Source organism: Empidonax traillii, unplaced genomic scaffold (genome assembly GCF_003031625.1).
Source record: "Empidonax traillii isolate 1590-97213 ecotype Southwest subspecies unplaced genomic scaffold, ASM303162v1 scaffold2:size4533513, whole genome shotgun sequence".
Classification (NCBI taxonomy): domain Eukaryota; kingdom Metazoa; phylum Chordata; class Aves; order Passeriformes; family Tyrannidae; genus Empidonax; species Empidonax traillii.
In genome coordinates, this window is record NW_020955195.1 from 2,228,568 (window position 1) to 2,252,062 (window position 23,495).

The window sequence follows — 23,495 nt, forward strand, 5'->3', positions numbered from 1 at the left end:
GACTTACCAAGTGATCCCAGAATGACAAGAATTGTTACAATCCAGACAAGTACTCTTGAAATGTACCTTATTATAACCATCAAAATCATGGACAACACTGCAAAAGAAGACAAATAAAATAAGCAGAACAATTACTTCAAGTAGAAACAGCCTTCCTAATTTTCCCACTGTACTAAGACAACTGCCTTCCAACAGAATTTTTACACTAAGATTTCTTTTCCAAGGCTTACGAACTCACTGAAGAGGTAATTAATAAAATAAGCCACAACTTCTACAACTTCTGCTTTGATACTGTTGATTAAAACAAAGAGAGCATAAATACACTCACATGATACATTAAATACAAGACATAATGCGTGCATACAGACAGAGAGGTACTTGGACAATGACCAAACAGACAGCAAGACATGATAGTAGTTTGATTTTGGTAACATGAGCACACCTCCTGAGGACCAGAGCAGAATTTGCACTCAAATACTCTTGTCAAACAAGTGCAGTCAATATGATGCCTGTGTGTTGCAAAATGTCATGCCAGTCATGGGTAAAAAACTATTACAGCCAACTAAGGTTAAGTGAGTGGTGTGTGCAAGTGCACATTCATATTTTTACATTTATATGTTTGTATTCAGCAGTTACATGAAAGCCACTGGAACCTGACTTTCTGAATCACAGTCTAGCCCACTGTTTTAAAATAAATAATTTGTTTAACTATGAAGTTATGCAAACTATTTTTTAAATTAACTGCATGTAAACTCTGTACTAACTTCTGACTCTAACTGAACAGTAGCACTGCTAATGAGACACCAGCTTTTAGATTCTGAACAGTCTTTCTACCATTATCAAATACTGCAACTATCAAGATAGAAGAATAAACAGCTTTCTAGTTACAGTTGAAAACATACACAATGGTCTTGTGTGTGTGTCTTTTTTTTTAATGGTATCTAACACCCTCTTTTCTTTACCACACACTGCTCACATACATGGCTACTATCTTAATCCTCCCATTTCAGTATTTCAGATTTTATACTTGGTATGAGTAAAGAAGGCTCACTAGGTAAGCAATTTATGTGGGTGGGTGTAACATTCCATCTTAAACGACTAGACTTGGTTAAAGCAACACTTAGCCCAATGCAAAGTGCCACTTTACAGGCATCTTACAACTACAGAAACTATTCAGCACCTCTATACTGCTGAGAATTTCCAGCTCTTCAGACAAGGCTGAGATTTCAAAGGCCTGAAGTTTTAAATTTTGGGGGGAAAGGGAGGAAGAAACATACAATACAACAAATAGGCGCCTAACTCTCTTGTTTTCCCTCTGATAGTTCTCATATCTCTGCATAAGTATGTTAAACAAAACAGACTAAATCCCCTACATTCAACAGGAGTGTGTTGTTGTGTATTTCTCAGCCTGTTCCTCCTATTTGGAAAGGGTTTATTTGGATTTGGATTGGCAGAAGATGACAACTGCAAACGGGAAAGGGGAATATCATAATAAAAATTAGGAAAATGGAGATGCTCTCTTAACCATATCAAAACTAATGTTAGCTAATCAACAGCCACACATCCTCTATCTTGCAATCAGTGGAAGAGAAATAAAACCAGGAATGCATATGTATATTTCTTCTGAAAAAGTTACCCAACTGTCAAATAAAATTTTAAAAAAGCATTCTGAATAATTTCTAAGGGCTCATTGCTATTATACATGGTTTTTGCTCATATTGTGGTAGAGGGTGTTAACAGTCTCCTAATGCAGTACACTAAGAAATAGCTAGTAATGAGAAAAACAATTACCTAGTGATAACAAGCAAAGTCCCATTATAATCTCTTTGCTGGTCATAACTCCACTAATCAGCCTGTGTAAGACACTACTGTCACTGACAAAGGTGATCAGGGCCTCTGCAAACTTGGCATAGCAGGAAATGTTCACAGGAGCACAGCGATGGAAGAATGGAATAGGTGCACTGGTGACACAAGAAAAAAAAAATCAGAAAAAAAAATTACTCCTACTTAATATAAATGCCACATCAACACACAAATGAAAGGTGAATAGATGCAATCATTCCACCCTCATAACATCATAACCAGAAACCATGCGCTGAATGCACAAGTGCCGCTGGAATGAGGATGATCATAATGGGAAGTGGTGCAGTTCTTACAAATAACCCTGTGAGACTGGAGTACACATTCCAATCGGAAATTATTACCCTCCCACCGTTAAATGACAAGGCTCAGAAAATGCATGTTCCTATTTCCACTTAGACATCTCTCACTCAAGTGCCAGGCGGTGAACCAGCAACTGAAACAATGCCTTTCACTCATGTTTGAATAAAATACTGGCCCTTATATGCAGCAAAAAAAAAAAAAAATCACAGGATTACAATACTCTTCTTGTAAGCATACATTTTGTGCTAAAGGACATCAGCATTTACAACTGCTGCCAAGCAAAACCAGCGTATTTATTCCTAGTCATTCCCCATATAAAACTCGTTCTTGTATTGAAGATTACAATCACAGTGTTCACTTTCATTGACTTTGTTAAAATTACGCAGAATATGCAAGGATGCTTCTATTGTTTTCAACCGTTTTGGAAGCACCCTCCAAAAAACTACCGAGACTATGCATTAAACCTTGCAGAATGCCCAGAAGAACCTGTAATCAAGTCCATCAAAGATACAAGACAGCAAAAACTTTAAGAGTGGGTAATTTAATTTTCTAAATGTTTCTCACTAAGTAGCTGTCTTTCTTGCTCATAAGCCATGTCAGATCTCAAAGTGGCCTATTACATCATTTGATCAATTCCCAATTACATTTCAGACATGAATTACATGTTCCTTCCTGTAACTGGATCCCATGAAAGAAATGTCTTTCATATTATGTCAGTCTTCTCTTCCAACCTCTGTATTTGTTTCACACTGCCCAATTTTCCTTACTTAAAAGATTTCAGTGGACTGTGGCAGCAATGCACATAATCTTCTGTAGTTTCCCTATTTCAGTAATGACCTATAAACCGGCAATTTTCTGTCCTCAATAACTACTTTTTAAGCCCATGCCTTTCCAAAATTCTAATCATCATTTTAAACAAGAAGTGGGTAAAGCAGCTGCCTTAGGTACCTCTTTTCTGTACATTGACTTTTTTGGGGAGAAAGGATGACACTGAAAACCATTCATGTGTAATTATTCTGTAAAGAAATTGGGAGAAATTATGATCACCTGCTATACCTTAGCAATTAGTAGAGCCTAGGTTTTTGTTTAAAGCCATTGATGATTGCAAATCTTATTGTTCTAGACTTACTGTGCTGAGTAGGTAAATGCATTTTAAAATGCTCACACTGATGGTCTACTTTTGCAGTAATGAAGACAGCAGTTAAGCACGGCAAAAAAGTAATTGTGAATTAGTCACAGTTATTAAAAAACAAATTAAACCCATAATGATGGCTGCCCTATTTAAAAGGCAGCCCATGTATTCTTTCAGCCTCTTACAATATAACCTATTTTGGAATATGCAGCATACTGCAGCTCATTATATGCAGTATTACTGGAAAAGACTGAAATTTGAGAGGTTTATTTAATTGTTAACTGCTACAATGTTGCAGGAAGCCTAGAGCATTTAGAACTTGTCAATACCAGTAATAGAACTCAAATTTCGAGTTGGAAGCAGGTAAAAGAATGTCATTCCTGCATCCAAACACAAAAATATCCATTTTGAAAAAAGAACTAATTGGATTAAAGTACTCATCCAAAATATATTCCAACAGAGGAAAACATGCTTTTTTTCATCACTGTTTATACTATTGCTTATCTAATATCCCTTAACCTATAGCAATTTCACTAAATATTTTAAGCTACCTTTTTTTTCATGTGCAGTGATTAATTGCTAACTTTGTTTTAATTAATAATAAAAAAATGAGGTTAGTGGTTTCTACAAGCTTTCTTGAGCAAATGGGACTCCTGAAAATCCACCTGAGATCTGCTGCTGCTTCAGTGGTTCTAACTGAATAAGTGAGGTGAAATGTCTTAAAAAAAAATACAATAGATCTGTTCTCCATGACCCATCTATTTTATGTGGCCTCTTGATTATATCTTGGTATACTACCTACTGAAAATGAATTACAAATTTTTAAGAATAGCAACATGATGCTTATTCAAAAGCAAAAACAAATAAAGTTCAAGCCAGCACACAATGGCCTTAGAAGTTGTATTTTTAAAGCAATATTCAAATTAAGTTAGGAGATCCATCTGATTATTCAAGTACTAGATTCCAGAGAGTTTATCCCTCTCGCTACTGCCCCTGGGCAAATACAGCAACCTGTGTGAGGGGAGCCTGGTTGGAATGCCAATGTTAGCTGCTCTTTATAACCCCTACAGGGCAGCCCCTCAGCACATCTGGCTGACAGATAAATGCTGAAGGGACTGCACAAGTTTTCCTCCAGGGTCCCCTGAACAGTGAACTCACGCTCTCCTGAGGCTGATACAGGCTGGGTAGGGTTTCTGGAAGAAACATGGATCACTGACTGCACTGCCCTATTAGAGTTGGATATAATGCCCTGAAACTGGACAGTAAGAATGCCTTGAGAGCCCCGACTGAAGGGTGTGAAGAAGTCTGGTCATCAAACAGAAAACACCAAAGGACAGTCCTCACACCATGTGCTACTTCCCTCCCTTGGACATTGTGGGATGGTTCACAACTCTTGACAGATTGTGCTGGTTTCAGCTGGGGTAGAGTTAACTGTCTTTGCAGTGTCCAGCATGGGGCTGTGGTTTGGGTTTGTGCTGAACACAGGGTTGATATGATAATACAGAGATGTTTTTGTTATTGCTGAGCAGGGCTTACACTGAGCCAAGGCCTTTTCTGCTTTTCACACTGCCACGCTGGGGAGGGATTTGGGGGTGCCTGGGAGGCTGGGAGGAGGCACAGCCAGGACAGGTGACTCAAACCAGCCAAAGGGATATTCCAGACCATATGACATCACGCTCAGGATCTAAAGTGGGGGGAAGAAGGAAGAAAGGGGGGGATATTCGGAGTCATGGTATTTGTCTTCCCAAGAAACCCCTATTATATACTGATGGGGCCCTGCTCTCCTGGAGATGGTTGAACACTTGCCTGCCCATGGGAAGTAGTGAATTAATTCCTTGTTTTCCTTTGTTTGTCTGTGTGGACCCACAGTTTTTCTCACTTTCACCCCTCTGATTCTCTGCCTGATTTTACTGATGGGGGAGTGAGCAAGTGGCTGCATGGTGCTTGGTTGCTGATCAAATCTGAGCGTTAAGTAAGTTCTCCATGAGTGCCTCTGTTTACAAGGTGTTGAGTTTTCATTTGGTTGTCTCAACAAATGACTGATTCCATTTCTCCTCCAAATTACACTAACTTACTCAAATTATTTAACTATAAAAACCTGAAGAAGGGTGCTTTACAGTACCAAATGTTGGCTTTTTTTTTTGCCTTAGGGTACTAAATTCAAATTTTTCAATCTCAAAAATACTCAAACATCATGTACATTTTAGTGATATCACACAGGAAAGGGAAAATAGACCACTTACACAATAGCTCTTTTAAAAATAACTCTAAGGGTCATTTTTGTGAGGAATTTACACAGCATCATTAGAGCTCTGTCACACTGTTCTATCCTTCTGTTTTCTTATTAAGCCATATTCATTGAGAGTGAATGACATGGGAACACACAATGAGAAAAGTCAATATAATTCTGGCAAAAATTAAGACTAACAAGCCTTTTCAGTGTGCAAGCTGGCACTGAAGTTTCCATTTGGTTTTGTATTTCTGCTATAACAGCTGGTTAGCTGCATGGAATATAAATCTACTATGAGGAACAGTGAAAAAAAAAGTTAATATTTCAGATGCCACTAATTATCAGTACAATATAAAAAAATATTCACTGGAGACACTACATGTAAACAAGAAAGACTTCAAATAAAATTTTCTAGAACTGACACAAATGTAATACTTACTAAAACCATAGCAGAAAACTATTCATAGGAAAAGACTTGCAGTTACAACCCACTAATTACCACGTTTGAGAAGCTAAACTTTGAGAAAACACCACATGGTTCTTCTTGAGTTAGTGGAATTACTGACAGAAGGGTGTGCACAACAGCTTACAGATCACTTCTTTCCTCAGTAACACTCATCTCCACAGGTCCAGCGAGCACAGCTGGAAGAGTTTATTAAGCCATCAACTTTTCTATCCTATTTCACAAAAAGCAGTCTAATATAGCATTTAAGACTATAAAATTCAAAATTATCTGTTTATAAAATACAGTATCTCTTTGGTGCTTGACTACCCTCCTATTAGTCATCTGGGGGCTAAAAGAGTAAAAAAAACTAAGCAATTTTCATCTGGCTGGCTGAGGTAAGGTAAAAGAAGTGAATGCTGTAGAGAGCTGTGTGGCCCTATATACTTTCTCCTCCCAAAGACTAAAAGTGTTTCATAATTCTTCCTGATCTCATTGCTGACAGGCAGATGGCTATACATAGGGTGAAAGGCACTAGAGCAGCTGATACAGAACAGTGTCAGTTACATGAGACACAAAGAGAACCTGAAGATACCAGCTCAATGCCCTCAGTAATACATGCACGGATAGTTTGGGTTTTTCTTTTAAGAGTTACTTTTCACAACCTTTTAAAAACACACTAAAACATCTGGTAAGAGCAAACTGTGTGCTGCATATTTTCCAAAGAGCTGTCACAACCGAACCAAATCTCTGCTCCCTCCATCCCCAGTCAGACAAGATGTTAATATTACCTCTCTGGAACGGGATATTTAGGACATAACTTGGCAGCCCTTGGGTCTGTAGTGTATTCTGATGACTGCAGTTCATAGCTACACAGAGTCGATCCTGTTGAAAAGGAAAAAAAAAATAATATTGATGTGGGGGAAAAAATAAAAATCCAACATTCATATTCTCTGTAAATGGTATTAAAACTGATACAGGTCCTGATTCTGCAGCTCTTCATGTTATTACCGTGAGGTTTTGCTGCAGTTCCTCCTGTAATGTAGCGGTGAATCAAACTCAACACAGTCTTCAGTGAAACAGAATGACACTCTCCACCTAGCTTTTGGTTTTCATAAGTTTGGGTATTTGAGTGAAAAAGGCTAATTCACAATGCAGATCAAAACAGAAGGAGACAAAGTACTTTTAAGTCACCCTCCCCTGCCATTCCACCACGCTTTTTCTGATCATTTTTAATGCATGAACATTGCAAAACACAATATTCATGACAGAAAGAAAATCTTCTTGACTTTGGGTTGGGTTTTTTTTTCATGTTACTAAATACAACCAGTCTACAGATTTCAGGGAGAGAAAAAAGAACTGAAACTGATGAAGTTAGAAAGTTGGCTGAAAAATAACAGGAGCTCTGCATTAGATATCCAGATCTTCCAACAAAGCTGGACACTCTCCATAAACAAACTGGTACAGCACAATAAAGATCATGTTGCCTGTAACAAAATTCAAACACAATTTAAGTTTTTTTATACTTGATTCTTGCCTAATGGAAGCACCCTACCTAGGAGAGATTTCTTTCCATTTATCTATAATCAAGACACTGAAGATCTGACTCAATGCTTCTAGGAATTCAGCACTGTTATCTCAGAAATTGCAGAGGTAAGAAAGTCTCCAATGACATAAGCTGCCTATCCGAAGATGAGTTTCCTCCTAAGCTTGTTTGCTAATAGATTGCTTATTTCCTAGTGCAAGTGCCCTGAATACATAGTTTTTAGTGTAATTTTTCTTAATAAGGACTTATCTTAATCTTGGCCATCAACATAAATATTCCATTCTTTCCGTTACAAAAGACTCCTCTTCAGAAATACTCTGTAGAAGACAGTTCTACAAACCAGGTCTGGATAATACATACACACTACTACCCAAAATAAGCCAAGACTTCCGACAAATAGTTTTATCTCAGCCTGTGTTACACCAAACAGAAGCATTAACTGTAGAAATTGCAGAATATTATTTGCAGAAACTTTGTTTACCATTGCTACGTTTCTACCTCTATGAAGGGACGTCTTAAATTTACAGACTGAAAGAGGAGAGACAGAGCAGCTGAGCAGGCTGTCTCATGCAGTCTCTGGAACACGACTTAAATACCACTTCCACAAAGCAGTTTTTTGAGTGCCAGTCCAAAACATCAACTGCACCACTGAAGAAAGCTAGGTTTCCTGCAAAGAGAAGGTATCAGGAAAAACACATAATATATATTTTCAACTATACTGTTCATATGCCTGTACTTCTTTGTGCGGAAGACAATTTTTTAAGAAAAGAGAACTCGTTCATCAATAAATAAGTTTGCATTTTATAAGGTGAGAGGGGGAAGAATGAACTGCTTTGTCAAACCTTTCACTCCATATCTGTTATTCTGGGTTTGTAGAGACTGTCTTAGCACAGCCAGTCTTATTATTGCTGTTGGAACTTGCAAGGCCTACAAAAGCTTAAAGAAGCATTCGAGTCATCTACCTTGCAGAGATAATTAGTTTACCAAGGACTTGACTTTTATTCCTAAATTATATTACTCATAAATGTTTCAAAAACACTATGAGTAGAATACAGAGAACTCACTAAAAAAAACCCATTAATACATTCTTTGCTTTCTACAGCAATGTACATATTTCTTCTGGAGAAACCATTAGGCAAATGACAGCAAACTGTCCTTCAGGGATTGGATTTCAGATCCCAACTTGTAACCTTAAAGACCTCTAAACTACGCAGAGCATCAGTTGTTGGGATACTGCTGAGCACACAGATGGTCCCACAGTGCTGTATTTGGTGGTTTCACCTACGGAGTGGTACTCCAGATACACAACACAGCTTTTGTTCCATGGTTTCTTTTCAATGAATAGAGTTGCTCCAGCCACTAGAATATATTGGAACCATGACTGGAGCAAAGTATCTCAAAAGACAAACTTTGAACCTTAACCTAGCCGCAAGAACTTCTTTCCTAAGTTTCCTTTCTGTTTTGCCTAGGCTTGGATTAATAAGGTGTTGAATAGCCATTATCTCTGGCATTCCTAGAAAGCAGCTATATTAAGCACAAGTTGCATAAAGATGCTGTAAAAAGCCAGGACTCTTACTTCAAAAATTCTTTCCAACTGAGAAGTCAAATTTTTAAAGGTCTTCTGTGCTCAGAAGACACAGCACACAGAACAAGACGTAACACCCTGCTTTCCACATCAGTACAGTAAATAGGAAGGTCCAAACTAACCTGAGGTAGTTAGATAAAAATACTTCTAAGACCAGAGTTCCAACACAGCTCTCCTTGCTGTATTTTCTGTGTTGTAATGTAATGTCTGTAAATACACAGACCCCTGCTGAAGCAGCATCACTATCAAGAGTTTACAGCCTGAGAAATGGCTAAGACTTCCTAAGTCATCCAGTAAGAGGGGCAGCTTCACAGAGGGAACCACTGACATTTACTGCCTGAATTACAGTAGCGAAAAGCACACCAGGAGTTTTGGATCCCATTCTGGTAGCATTGTCTACCCATCTATCAACACTTACAGGGACTAAAACTGTCCTCACTTTCATATCTAGAAACATAGACTCATATTCAGAGTCAAAGATTAAAGCAGAAAGATAAAGAATTACACAGAGGTACCCAGGATAGCTTCATTTCCAAGAGCAGAAGTCACCTTAGGAGTTTTAGAAATATGTTCTGTTTAAGTCTGTTTAAGGCATGGCTCCAAGCAGCTCCATAAACCCTTCTTCACAGACACACAGCAAAGCACAGCCCAAGAGACTAGAAACTACAGTTTTGATAACATAACTTGTATGACCTTCCATGTGCAGTCACAGGCTCACCATTCAGAGTCTGACACAATGCATGTATTGTGCCCATGTGACATGACGACACATGTGACATGTTTAATGCTTTCTTTCCCTCTGTCTTCAACTGATGATGGGCTAAGAGAGTCCCAGTGCCCATAGCTAGACGACCATGGCTGGGAGAATGATAAGCTCCCAGAAGGATAAAAAGTTGTGCGGGATTAGCTCCTCCAGGGTCCCCATAAGCCTATGGGGCTTCATGATGGGATTCATCCAAGAATCAAAGAACTGGCTGATGTTATTGCAAGGCTTCTCCTGATGGTTTTTTGAACAGTCTTGGGGTTCTGGGGAGGGTCCAGTCGAGTGAAAGCTGGCTAACATTGTCCCAGTTTTCAAGAAGGACAAGAAGCACGGATGACTCTGTAAACTACAGACCTGTAAGTCTCACTTCAGTACCTGCTAACTGAAGATTATTCTAGGACTTCTCGAAAAGCACCTGAAAGACAACACATTTATCGGTCCCAGCCAGCACAGCACAGCTTCATGACAGGAAAGTCTTGCATGGCAAAACTAATTTCCTTTTATGACAAAGTAACCTACCCAGTTGATCAAGGAAAGCCAGTTAACGTAATCTTTTTGGATTTCAGTAAAACCTTCAACACTGTCTCCCACAAGATCCTTCTCGACAAAATGACCAGCACACAGCTGGACTCGGGACTTGAAGTTAGGGTCAGTAAGTTTGTTGGCTTGCTTAGTCTGGAGAAGAGGAGACTGAAAGGAGATCTCATAGCAGTCTACAGCTTCCTCATGAGGCGAAGAGGAGGGGCAGGCATTGATCTCTCCTCTGTGGTGACCAGTGATAGGACCAAGGGAATGCCCTGGAATTGTGTCAGGAAAGGTTTAGGCTGGATATTAGAAAAAGGTTCTTCACCCAGAGGGTGGTTGGGCACCAGAACAGGCTCCCCAGGGCAATGGTCAAGGCACCAAGTCTGCCAGAGTCCAAGAAGCATTTGTACAATTCTCTCAGGCACATGGTGTGACTCTTGGGGTGTCCTGTGCTGGGCCAGGAATGGGACTTGACAATCTTTGTGGGTCCCTTTCAACTCAGGATATTCTATGGTGACTGATAACTGACTTCTAAAAGAACAGCAGAGATTACAGATAAAAAACACAATCTTATTCCATTTCAAGCATTTGCTCCTTAGCAGGTAACATCCTATTAATCCACAATTACTTTAAGTCCTCTAACACAGGAATCAAACCCCAGGTAACCACAGACACAGAAATGTGCAGAAATGTTAGCAGGAGTGAGACTGTTTGAACCATGACTCCTCACCTCTGACTTTCACCCAGTCCTAACTCTTCTTAAGTTCTGGGTGTTTTATGACTGTCACCAATTAGAATTTAGCTAACATTGTGAATACACTGTGACTCACAGATGATTATGCTTGACCAACACATGCAATATAGGCTACAGTGTGATGTTGATACTGACAGAAGTGGAGCTCACCTGTATTCAGGAAGGCTCATGGACTCTCACAAGGGCAAGATTCCTAACTTTTCTACTTTTCTCACTCCAGAGTTTGCCTCAAATCTCTCAAACTCTATCACCCCTAAACTGTTAACCTGAACCACATTACCCCTTCAAAGCTTCATGCAATGAGACAGCAGATAACTTGGTACACTACCAGTCATTGGATAATATGTTAGCATATTATGGACTAGCAACAGAGCACAGGAAAGTGGGAGTTGAAGACATGGTCTCCTGCATCTGGCTGCTGCAAATTCCACAGCCAAAAAACACAGAACTGGTAGGATGCCAAATGCTACTTCCACGGAAGTAGTGAAAGTTCTGCCAGTAACAGAGAACACTGCTGCATGACCTCAGAAGAAGTGTGCCTGTGGCAAGTAACAACCCAACCCTCTCTTCTGAACTCCTGCCAAGTGTAAAAAGGTTCAGATCATCATGAAAGGAACCACCCACACTGATGTTGACCAGACTTTCTTCACTCTTCGACTGCTATGTCTGACAATAGTAATTGTAACCCGCCTGCAGCTATGGGAAGTCATTCTACTCAGAACACAAGCACTAGGCACACATAAAGTTTAGGCTTCTATAAATTCCCTATTAACCTATGTGTTTTCAGAACAACAAAAACATTCCAAGAGCAAACACATTTGATCATATTTGATGCTTCATTTAGGAATGAAGTAGCATTAGTCATGTACAGATTGGTATCGGAGCTGGAAATGAGCGAGGAAACAAGAACTCCACTTCTTAGTCACAAGCTTGAATATGGTCTAAAGTAGCAGAAAAGTAGAAACACCAGAGGACTGCACAGACACTGTTAAATGTTGCAGCTATGCCTCTCACAAATCATGCAGGAATAGCGCCAGAAGGCTAATTAAGGATAGAGCTGAACATTAACACCTAAAAACCTGATTTCTAGGCTCTGGAAGAACCTAGCAAAGTAGTGAGGCCTTGAGATGAGCAAAAAGGCATAGGACAGACCATTCTGCAATCAGGACTTCTCAGATTAGCATGACAGAGCTGTTCTCAACAAAGAAAGCAAACTTCATTCTCTAGATCTATCCACTGTTGCCTTCCAGAAACACAGTGTGTGTTTTAAAGGAAGGAAAGTAAGGTTTTTACATGTCTACACTCCTAGTTGTTGCAGAGACATACCACGACTTCTTTAAAACAACAAGCATCACAGGGCAGGAGAAATTATAGGTTGTTTTTTAAACAGATGTGGGACTGAAGTGAATGTATTTTCCAGCGCCTGCAAGAGTGTTCCAAGAAAGATCCAACCTAAAACCCCAGTAGTTATATCCTCACATGTCTCTAGAACTGAAGACCACAAAGAGAACAACTGTGATGGCTAAGAACAGCTGCTCTTACAACTAATAGTATGTGCAAAAAAAAAAAAACCCAAAACCAAATAAAACAAAACAAACCAAAACCAAAACAAAAAACCAAAACCAAAAACAAAACCCTAGATTCAGAATTTGCATGTGTCTTTTGAATTGCAGTTAAAAAAACCACAACAATACTCTTCATTTTTCCCCATTTGTATTAGCAGTACAGAAATGTGAATACAAGTATTAATACGCCCATTCCTTCACTCTTATTTCTTCCAATGCTAAATAAAACCAGCTACTTTGAAACCAAATTAAAAACCCGTCTAGTCAAGTAGCAGATGTTTCTCCTACTGTATCTTTAGCTCTGCACCACTTAGAGGTCAAGGATATTCTTGAGTACTAACCTGCTACTAAATATCCAAACAGTACCATTCTAAGAGTTTATCTTTCTGTATCTGAAATATCCTCACGGCTGTAAGTTTTGTAAATCAACCAACTCGTGCTGAGAAAAATCTTTTGTGATTAGTAATTTCATTTTTTACCTCTCTTTTCACAATAGTCAGGTTATAAGATCATAGAATATTTTTTTCACCGTCTTTTAAGCTATTCCTGCTTTCAATGACCGTATTGTTCCTGACAGTTCTCTCTTTTCCAGGCAGAAGAATCACTGGTCTTTTACGATGGTAATCCTTGTTTCCCTTGTGTACACACACTGTATGTGTATACATACTGAGAATATATAAATGTGTGTGTTTGTGCATACTTTAAAAAAAAAAAAAGTTTCCAAGGAAGGACCAGAACACAGGTTTTATGATGCCAACAGAGATGGGTTTACACAAAACCCACTCCCTCTCCACAATTAATAAACATTACATTTTGGACAATGCTGTGCCTCCACCTAATCGTCTTGTGATCCTTGGTAGCTTCACAGTCTCTTTTCCCAAGTAAGAATAGCCATTTTAAATTAAAACACTATATGCACAATGATGGTTGTTTCCCACCCCTTCATTCTGGGAGAATTCCTTTTGATTTGACACCTTATTCCACTGCAATTGATAGCAGGTTTTTTTTCTATATAATTCTAAATAATTCAGTGGTCACAGCAAGATTTATTACCTCGATGTTTCTTCCCCTTTCCAAGTGGTTTATTAACGTAATGAATAACACAACACGGTATTAATGGAGGACTCCACATGCAGTCACTTTTTATTGAGGAAACAGCCACTTTCTAGCTAGAGGATCTATTTCCAACACGAGGCAACCCTGATGGACAGTTCTGGTAACAAGGCAGAAGAGCAGTGGATGACTGTCTCAAGTTGGTCATAACATACTTTTACTCAAGTCAATAAAAAAATGTCATTTGACATTAACATACCCAGGTTCCCAAAGACCTGTGGGTACAGAATCACCTTAACCACAAGATGCCTCTGACTAGCATGGTACAGCATGCTCCAGGAAGATTACGAGCAAAGGATTAAGTTTTAAATAGAATACTTTCAGTGAAAACAAAGGCGGGGGGAAGAGTAGACGAAAAATATCAGGAGCTGGCAGCAATCAAGGTAATGGCTATTTCTAAGGCAAGTACCAGTGGGAACTGCAAAGATGTATTTTGACTACTGCACATGAAGATGTCATTATCTTCACACAAAAGAAAAATCCTTTTTGTTTCCCCTGTGGTTCATTCTTATAGCTCACAGAGATTACCTGCTCTGGCTTAACCAGACTGATTTCCTTTATTGGTTTCTTTCAGGTCAGTCTCTGCAGCAAATTTAATGGAGCTTTACCTGTGGCTCTAAGTCCACCCAGACCATAACTAGCCTGGTCTAGCTACAGAATTCTGACAAGACAGATGCCTGCTAACACGCTGTAAAATAGAAATCTCCTTTTAGGTTCCTAAGTATGCATCCAGATATTAACACAACAGATATGAATACACTGAGCAGACAGCATAGTTATCACTGAATTAAACACAACAGAAATTACGACCACCTTCTAGTGTTTCTTTTTAAGAATGAAATTTCATTATTCATTTGGCACAGTCATAGATGAATTATATCTTCAAGGGTATTTCAGAATGCTTTGGCAAGTCCTTGAAAACACCACTGCAATATTTCACGGACATTAGGTTTTGAAGCCTCAATCAGGCTTCCGGGAAAAACAGCTTTCAGTCACACTCCTCAAAATACACATTTTTTAAGTGCCAAGACCGACAAAAACATTGAATCACAAGTACTCCCTGCCTGAGGTGTTCTGCTGGGTGAGAAAATCCTGGGGAGAGCAGCAGCAGTCACTTCACAACATACAACATTCTCAGCTGTGTCCAATCCATAGCTCTACAAACTCAAGGATTAGCACAGCTGTTTGAGAACCGCATTAGAACATTTCTTAGATAACACTGCGCCTTTCTGTGTCACTGCCAGGGGCACCCCTGTATTTTACAGCTTTCACCTTTGCACAGGGCAAAGATTTCAGTGGTCAACCGCCCACGTTTTTCTTTCCCTTTTTCCTCCTCTTGCAAAAGGTCCCAGCTGGTTCCCAGAGTTCCGGATGTCAATTGTGCTGAACGGATTAAAGACACACACTTCCTTGTTTTCTTAAAATCAGCCTGGCTTCGTAATGGATGTGCTTCTTCTCTTCTTAGGTGGGAAAGTACAGCAAATGCCCGACTGTGAGTGAGCAAATGGGGTAGGAGTGGGAGTGAAGTTACTGCCCTGAAATGGTGCTGTGTTCTTCACAAAATCAGCTGCTTTTCTCAAATTACAGCAGAAGTGCAAGTGCATTACTGATTCAGAAAGCTTAAAGGCTGCTTTGTCGTAAAATGATCTTCATGCCTCAAGCAAGCATTTTCCCTGCCCTAAATGCTTATTTATAATCTCGCTTACAGAAAAATACAAGCTGTACTGCACCATAAATAAGAGCTCTGCCATAACTGCTCTGAACCTTTGGGATTGGCAGTTGTGTCCTCTTGTGTAGAGGCAATCAAGTGCCTCTATCACTACCATAAATGCTAAGTTAGCTGCAAGATCATATGTGGTATTGATAAAACCATCAGTCAATACAAGGATGTTGTAGTATGGTTTACTATCTTGATAAAGATGTTTAGATTTTTTAAAAAACCACTTATTTTAATTTACCACACCGCCTCCTGATAGGCTGAGGCACAACAGATGATTTCTTTGGGTTGTGGAAGGGTTCTTAAGCAGTAATTTATGAAAGAATTTCAAGGTACATAGATAAGTAAGGTGACTTCAGGGATGGCATATGAACCAGATGAAAATGGCCAACCCTATAAAAGCACATGCAACAACCTACAGAGATTCTGTCTCCAGCACAATTATTATTTTCAAGAGGCAGGAAGGGTTAAAGCTTTCAGGAAGGCTCAAAACTAAGAGTTGACTGCATTCTTTACCCATATGTTAAAAACATCACTATGGTTTTCTTGTTGAATGTTGTAAGTTGTGAGCCTGCAAAAATTCAGCACTGATTATCACAAGACCAACCACAGCTTGCCCTCATTCTTCAGCGTTTGACAGCTGAACTCTATATTCCAACTACAGATCAAACACAGAAATTGCAATTAAGTTCTCTGCAGTCATGTTCAAGGTCCTCAGATTTCACCATTATCATTTTTACAGTGGAGTCAATGGTCACTTAAAGCAGACTGCCAAACATAATCCTAGTATTAATTAATTTAAAGCCGCTATCATAGTTACAAAGTGGATCTTGGAAAAAATATTCTGCTTACCAAGTACTGTGGTTTTGGTACTAATTCACTATTCTTGCCCAACTACAAAACGGAATCACACCTGAACTTCTACTGTACATACACAGCAGTTAAGACAGTCAGAATTAAGCTGTTCAGTTGCTGCAAACCATCCCTTTTTGGAACCCGCATAGGTTGGTGAACATTTAAGCAGAAATATAACCATGACTATGACAACATTTCTCTGAACAGTGTGATTCCAGTCTTGCACAGAGTTCATCTATAAAGGGAAAGATCAGTTTAGTATAACACATGGTTTAGATAAGCCAAACACCATATAATGAAAATTTGGAATTGAACTCATTAACGACTTTGTAATGATCTAACACCAGGTTTCATACTTTTGACCAAGCTTCTGGAAACTGAAAATACTGTTCTGTAATATCAATTAAAAAAAAATTATCTTTAGGCTTTAAAATCTGAAGCACTAAGAGAGAAGAAAGAATCATGAGGACGAGACACAACATAGCATGTTTTGGGAAGAGTGGTTTTCATTTATAAGACAGGTACATTAAACATATTTCAGGCACAACTAATAAGCGACTTCATTTATAAACACAGAAACAGTGTTGGTGATAAAGCAAGACATGGATGCACTTCATTATTTCAAGAAATACGTAAACTCTGCTACAAATGACCTTAACTTCATAGCAACAAATAACTGGCCTGCATTAGTTAAAAGAAACACAGCATGCTTTGAACTGGGTCATCCAGACTGACTCATCTTTAGTCGAGCACCTTGCAAGGAAATTTTACTGCGGCACTTTAAAAAGATAAGAAGGTAAGTTTAGGACAAAATGTTCCCACTTAAATAGCTGAATACCCCTGAAATTTCCTTAAATTAAGTTTTTATCTTTACTTTCTTTTGAATGTCCAAAAGTTGATTATTTCTGAGGCATTTTATTCCATAGACTGTTAAAATAGGAACTGAGCTAGCAGTATCAGTATCACTACTACTGAGAAAAAGTACTGCTCTTGGGAAGATGAGGTATAGTATTTCATTTGTTAATAGTCAGTTTTCTTTAATTTTCTTTTTAAAAGAAAAGCATGAGAAAACAAACAAACAAAAACCCCCACAAAAAACAAAAACCAAAAAAAACCAGGGACCACACTGTAGCACTGAAAAGCAGGAGGAATATTCTCCCCACATGCAGTCACTCCCTGCGCCACAAGTGCCATTAAACAGCAGCTCTGCTCTCACTAACCCCATGCACACGAGGACATTTATTCCAACAGCACTACTGTTGAGCAGCAATGCCAGCACATCTCCCTAGGAGCAGAGACATTCCTTCAAATGCTTGCTACACTTGGTACCCCTGTTTTAACAACAAGCTTTCAGTACTGCCCAAGACATGATGGAACAGTAGCATACCATAAGAATTAGTAATGTATCAGCTTAATGAAAAGAGAGCATTATTTCTATTCATATTTCTTCGTACATATTTTGTTTTTAGCTAAGCTAATGCATGAGTCTTTTTTTAATCCTGTGAAAATATCTGGTACATGAACAAAAGCAAACATGTTTCTTTTTTTCCATACCATTAGTTTCTGCAAATTTCTGAATATCAGCCAGAGTTTTTAGTTCTTTCCTTGGACAAGCTGATACACACAAGGCAAGAGACTTGATCTTCTGATGTACTAGATCAATATTGCATGGATCCAAGAAGAATACATACCTAGGGAAGGAAAAATGGTAAATTATTTCTATATGAATTAACAATTACACTGAGCAAAAATTCAAACTGTAGGATTCAGTCAAGATTGACTGATTCAGTCTACCCAGAAACACAGTAAATTTCATATTATCACAACTGTGTGGATCAAAAGAATTCACATACTCAACATATACACCACAAGTATGTGGGTATTTATATATCTCTGGGTCACACAGAAAGGATGTTTAACTCTACCTGTCCATTCAAATGGTGCTATTCCTAAAAACAATACTCTTACCATGCCTTTTCACAAATAAGAGCCCAAACATTCACAAACCTTCACTCCAACTTTAAACTTGACTTTGAGATTTCCAAATTTTTCTAAAAAGACCCAAAAAACCCCATAAAGTTACTCTTTTGCTGCAAAAGGACAAAGTCCATGGCTGTTTTAATGGAAACATGTAACACCAGTAATCAAGAACAGTTTTATAGTTCAGATCAGTTTTCCACACCATATGATTGAACACATTATTTTAGTATTTACTTTGAAATAAAAATGGTTCAGATATTTCGACAGAACTATCTAACGCTCAAGTGCAGTATTTTAAAGAGATTCTATATTTTAACTTTCCACAATGAGTCACTGCCATTTAAAAACCTAATGCATGAGGCACATACTACAGATCCTTAGCTAACATCTTGGCTGTACACATTTCATCACAAACACTAACCTTACAGAACTGACCACTGATGATATAATACAGATGAAGAATGCCTTTCTCTTTGGAAGTTGAACAAGTCTTTCAAATTCCTACAATTCTGGTGATACACTGCACACTGAAACACTCTCTACATATTTTCTAACATCATCATAAGAAATCAATACCAAACCAGCATATAAAATGCCATTTCTATTTTTGCAGTCCTCAGAATGAGAATTCATTCTGTAATCAGTAAAATGCCCTCTATTCCTAGAAAGCATTTAGGTCCTGCCTGAACCACTTCAGTCTGTACACTAATTGCTGTCTACTGTTCTACTACCCAGTGTCAGTATACAAGAATGATAAGCATGTAGTATAATCTTACTTCCTGAAAGTCCACCAAAACTCGTGTAATCTAAGTCAACTGTAATGTGGTAATTACCTGCACTCTTAAAACATTCCCTTTCCTTGTCCACATCTCAGTGAAAATCATCCACTGCTATTTCTCATTTTTTCACTTGCACACACAACCCATCTCAGGAATCCATAGACCATTGAACCCTGAGAAGCAAATGCAAACATGGAAATTCTGCCCTGTAGACACACTCAAAGTAACTGTATGTGAGCAATAAGCTACAGTTTTCCCTTTATTTCAAAGAAAATACTCTTGAGTTAATACCAAGACGTTCAATAGTTGTCTTAACTGAACCCTCCTGTCAAAGCTTCCACTTCATGAGGGCAAGTTCCTGCAGTTGCTATTCTATACTATAAGGGCGCATGGAAGAAGAATGTCTGTTCATTTGAGGTGATTTGGTCAAAGAAGCTACAAAACAGAACTTACAGAGTTCTGACCCATGTGGTAAGGGAGGTTAGGATGGGAACAAACCCAGCCAGTCACATTAATTGGTAAGGTTATGTGGATCATGAAAATCACTAACTTTCAATAAGCCCATCTGGCTAAGCACCTTGACAAACTGAGATGATGAGGAAAAGGAAGGAGACACTCAGACATGAAAGTTAACCACTTAAGTCTTAATAGATATACTAATCAGAAACAAACCCAGTAAATCACAATAATTGATGGGCTATCAAGAAACTGCAGGCAGGGACTACGTGGCTGAAAAGGATGCAAACCCACAGGTACAGAATGCAGGAGGGGTCAGTGGGACTGTGCCAGCTGCTGAGGAAGTGTGCATGGGACAGGGTGGCAGACAGAGGGGTAAAAGGGACAGTTCCATGCAAACTGGTGTTGGTCAGTACACTGTCTGACTGATCCCAGCATCTGATCACTGCAGTCTGTCATATCCTATTACTAAATCCTTTAACTCTCTCACTGTGCATAGTTCCAGTCTCTGTCCCACATGTATGGATGCTGCAAGTCCTGCAGGGATTAAGTGTCAGCTACCTGGGAGACTGGCATGGGCACGAGGGATTTCGTGCCAGCGACCAGAATCAGACCAGGGGTTTATGGACCCCAGGCCTGTGGTGCCAGCTACAGAAGGGAGTGGGGTCTCAGTGCCAGTGACTGGGGCAGAGAGGGGTCTTGGGCTGCTCAGTTAGGAACAACATGCATCCACAAAAAAAAAAAAAAACAGTTACAGAGGTGAAGGACAGAGAAGAAGTGGTCATGGCCCATGTGGTGCCGGCTGTTGACAGGGGCTGGGCATCTGTACCTTCCCCAAAGCTCACAAGACCTGTGAGCATAGGGTGCCTGTGGGACAAGTGTGTGAGTGTTTGCCAGTCAGCACCACGCTGGATCAGCTGCTGAGTAGGAAAAACTCAAGAGACAGACACGGGGCAGGGCTGCCAGGTGGGCAGAGATGCCGTGCTGGTACTTGAGGGATCCACAGACCTATGTGAGCTTGTCAGCCCCGAAAGTGTCCTATGTCTGTGCCTTGCCAGAATATTTTGTAAAATACTACCATTTTAACTTAAGTCTGGAAGTTTAGAAATGCAACTCAACTGCAGCATCACATGCAGTTTTGACACAAGTGTGCTGTGCTGGCATACACTTAAATAGACACATGCAATTCAAACACTGCACTGCAATTGCAGAGGCAGTCCTGACAGAAGTAAGCACAGAAAATTTCAAGCTATCAAATCTGTGGCTTCAATCCATAGTCTAGGGACACAGAAATAAGATTTTTGTTGAATTTCTAGCAGCTAAAACAAGAATCAAAATGCCAGGCACCTGCATTACAGAAAAAAAGGTTAATTTTACTTTTGTTTATAAAGCTTACTTATAGAAAATAAGTGATTTTTGCTGCAGAAAATTTCATACTGTGTCATCACAGAACAGGTTTATTTTCTTCCTAGAAGAAAGTACTTACACGCTTTGTGCTGCAATTTCAGTTATTTACAATCAACAACAGACTAATTTGTTGATAACAATATAACTTATATCAGCAACACAAGGACTGAAGTAAACAAGGCAATCACACTTTTAGAGATGCTTCAACACTGCAAATGAAGATGTGTTTGCTGTATGAAAATCAGTACAGCCAACTTACAATGTCTTTGTGCATCTTTATGTATAGCAGCTTTCCAGTACCCAGAGCGGGCTTATGGAAAAGAGGGGAAGTGACTTTTCACACAGACAGATAATGACAGGACAAGGGGGAATGGCTTTAAACTAAAAGAAGGTAGATTTAGAATGACAGAGTCTTTTAGGTTGGAAAAGACCATTCAGATCATCTACTCCAAGTGTAAACCCAACACTGCCGAGTCCACAACTAGACTATGTCCTTAAGCACCACATCAACACATCTTATAAATACACCCAGGAACGGTGACTCAACTACTCCCCTGGGCTTGATAACCCTTTTTGATAAAGAAATTTTTCACAATGTCCAGTCTAAACCTCCTCTCACACAACTTGAGGCCATTTCCTCTCATCCTGTCAATTGTTATATGGGAGAAAAGACTGATCCTCTCCCTTCCCACAAATTACTTTCAGGTAGCTGTAGAGTGCAGTAAGGTGAAACCTGGAGCTAATAATCTGAACATTAACAACAGTTAGAACAAACAAAGCTAGCATCTTAAATATTGCCTAAAAATTAACAGCTAGAGTGTACAGCCCATGCTCTCATGGCATAGGAACTGTAACAAACATATTACAATGTGGACTACAGAATACTGTTATTGGTATGGAGTGTCATGTGAGGGATGGGGAGTTTGGATTGAAAGGGAATAATTGCCCAGGTTGTTATTTGTTCAGGTTCCCTTTTTCAAGGCACACAGATCAAGCTATCAAATATCATAATTGATCAGTGCCAATAAATCTATTGAATCAAGATGAGAGCCTTGCGTTAACAATGTCTTTAACTGTAGGGGCATATGCAATTTCACTCAACCAAATTCTCTGTATGCTTGCTTGCAAACTCTCCCTGGGTTTTCCCCTTACCTAAACCCCATTTTCTGGGATCAAAGACATTTTTTAAGGTGGAATGATATATTCCCTATAGCAGCATCCGCACATCTCCTTATACTGGAGTAGACAGCAAAAACTGAATTCTGTCCAAGCAGCACTGGCGATCAAAAATCAGACTGAACAAGCATTTCAGGGACATACATTTGTCTGCCGTGGTCATCATTCATTTGCAAATAAAACATCACTTTTTAAGCCCCTGATAACTACTAGAACTTGTAAAGGAGCTTACTTGAAGCAGATAGGTTTAATTAGAATTCACTGCTAGAGTGTAACCCCATGTCTGATGCTAGAGCACAGATTATTAAAGTGGGCTGTGATTTCCGGGGTAAAAACAACAAGATGCCTGATCCACTCTTTGTTGATGAGACCAAATTGTAAAATCCTCCTTCCCAACACTTCATCTCAGTGGTTTCAGCATATCTGATGTACACAGAGCAAATCATATCCCTGTGAGGACTGTGCTCTTCACCCTCACCACACAGATTTCCATACCCACACAGGCCACATCCATTTCATTTCCACATGACAGCGCCTATGGGTTGCTGTCACGTACAAAGAAGAAAATGTTGTTTTTACAGACGATTTAGCTTTTCTGCCCTTGGATTGGGAAATGAAAACAGAATTACCCTGCAAGCAAAATGAAACAACTCCAGGTTTTCAGAACCACATTTGTGGATCCTAAAGTCCTCCCTCTCTACACCAACTAAAATGTACAAGCAGGAAGAAAAGCTTATTTTTACAGTCTGTCTGAAAAGGACTCCTATAAAAATAGAATGAAATACTCCCATGAACTGCACCTTAGACACTGTAGAAACTCCATCTGCTAGAGACAGATGCAAAGCAGACAGCTTTTTAAATTTGCTTGGCAATTTTTCAGAAGAAACTATAGGGTGTGAGAGAATGAAGGATCACTCACTTATATAAGAACCAATCTCTTCCAAAACTGGCTACCCTGGACTGTACCAGGCACTTCATGTGAACAGTCAATCTGCCTTGATAGAAGGTTTTCTCTTACTCTCAGGCAAATAGAGATGATACTCCATGTAAGTGTATCTACTCATTTGCTTAGGTTGTGCCTCAAGCCACATCTTTGGTACAAAAACATTTTAAACCTCATTAAGACTTCTTCATAAACAACAGGCTGTCTATTAACTGTGTTAAAAATAGTCTCTCTTTTTATTTGCTGTCTTTTGAGCTTGCCTTTACATGAGGAAACCACTAAGCAGTGGTAGATGTTTCTCCACGTGATGGCCTGATTTGTGGCACATGTAGGAGACTATTACAGTAGTAATCATCACATTTCA

General features: G+C 39.2%; 1 protein-coding gene across 3 annotated transcripts in view; it reads right to left on the bottom strand.

Annotated features, from left to right (window-relative positions):
• Nucleotides 1-23,495, bottom strand: part of SLC44A1 (solute carrier family 44 member 1) — a 69,818-nt gene that overhangs the window by 23,121 nt on the left and 23,202 nt on the right. For all 3 annotated transcript variants that reach the window (XM_027895064.1, XM_027894983.1, XM_027894903.1), the window contains exons 4-7: nucleotides 17,945-18,081; nucleotides 6,759-6,852; nucleotides 1,792-1,961; nucleotides 8-97 (exon numbers count right to left, since the gene is read on the bottom strand). In XM_027895064.1, coding sequence (XP_027750865.1) covers nucleotides 8-97; nucleotides 1,792-1,961; nucleotides 6,759-6,852; nucleotides 17,945-18,081 — 491 coding nt within the window. The remainder of the gene's footprint in view (nucleotides 1-7; nucleotides 98-1,791; nucleotides 1,962-6,758; nucleotides 6,853-17,944; nucleotides 18,082-23,495) is intronic.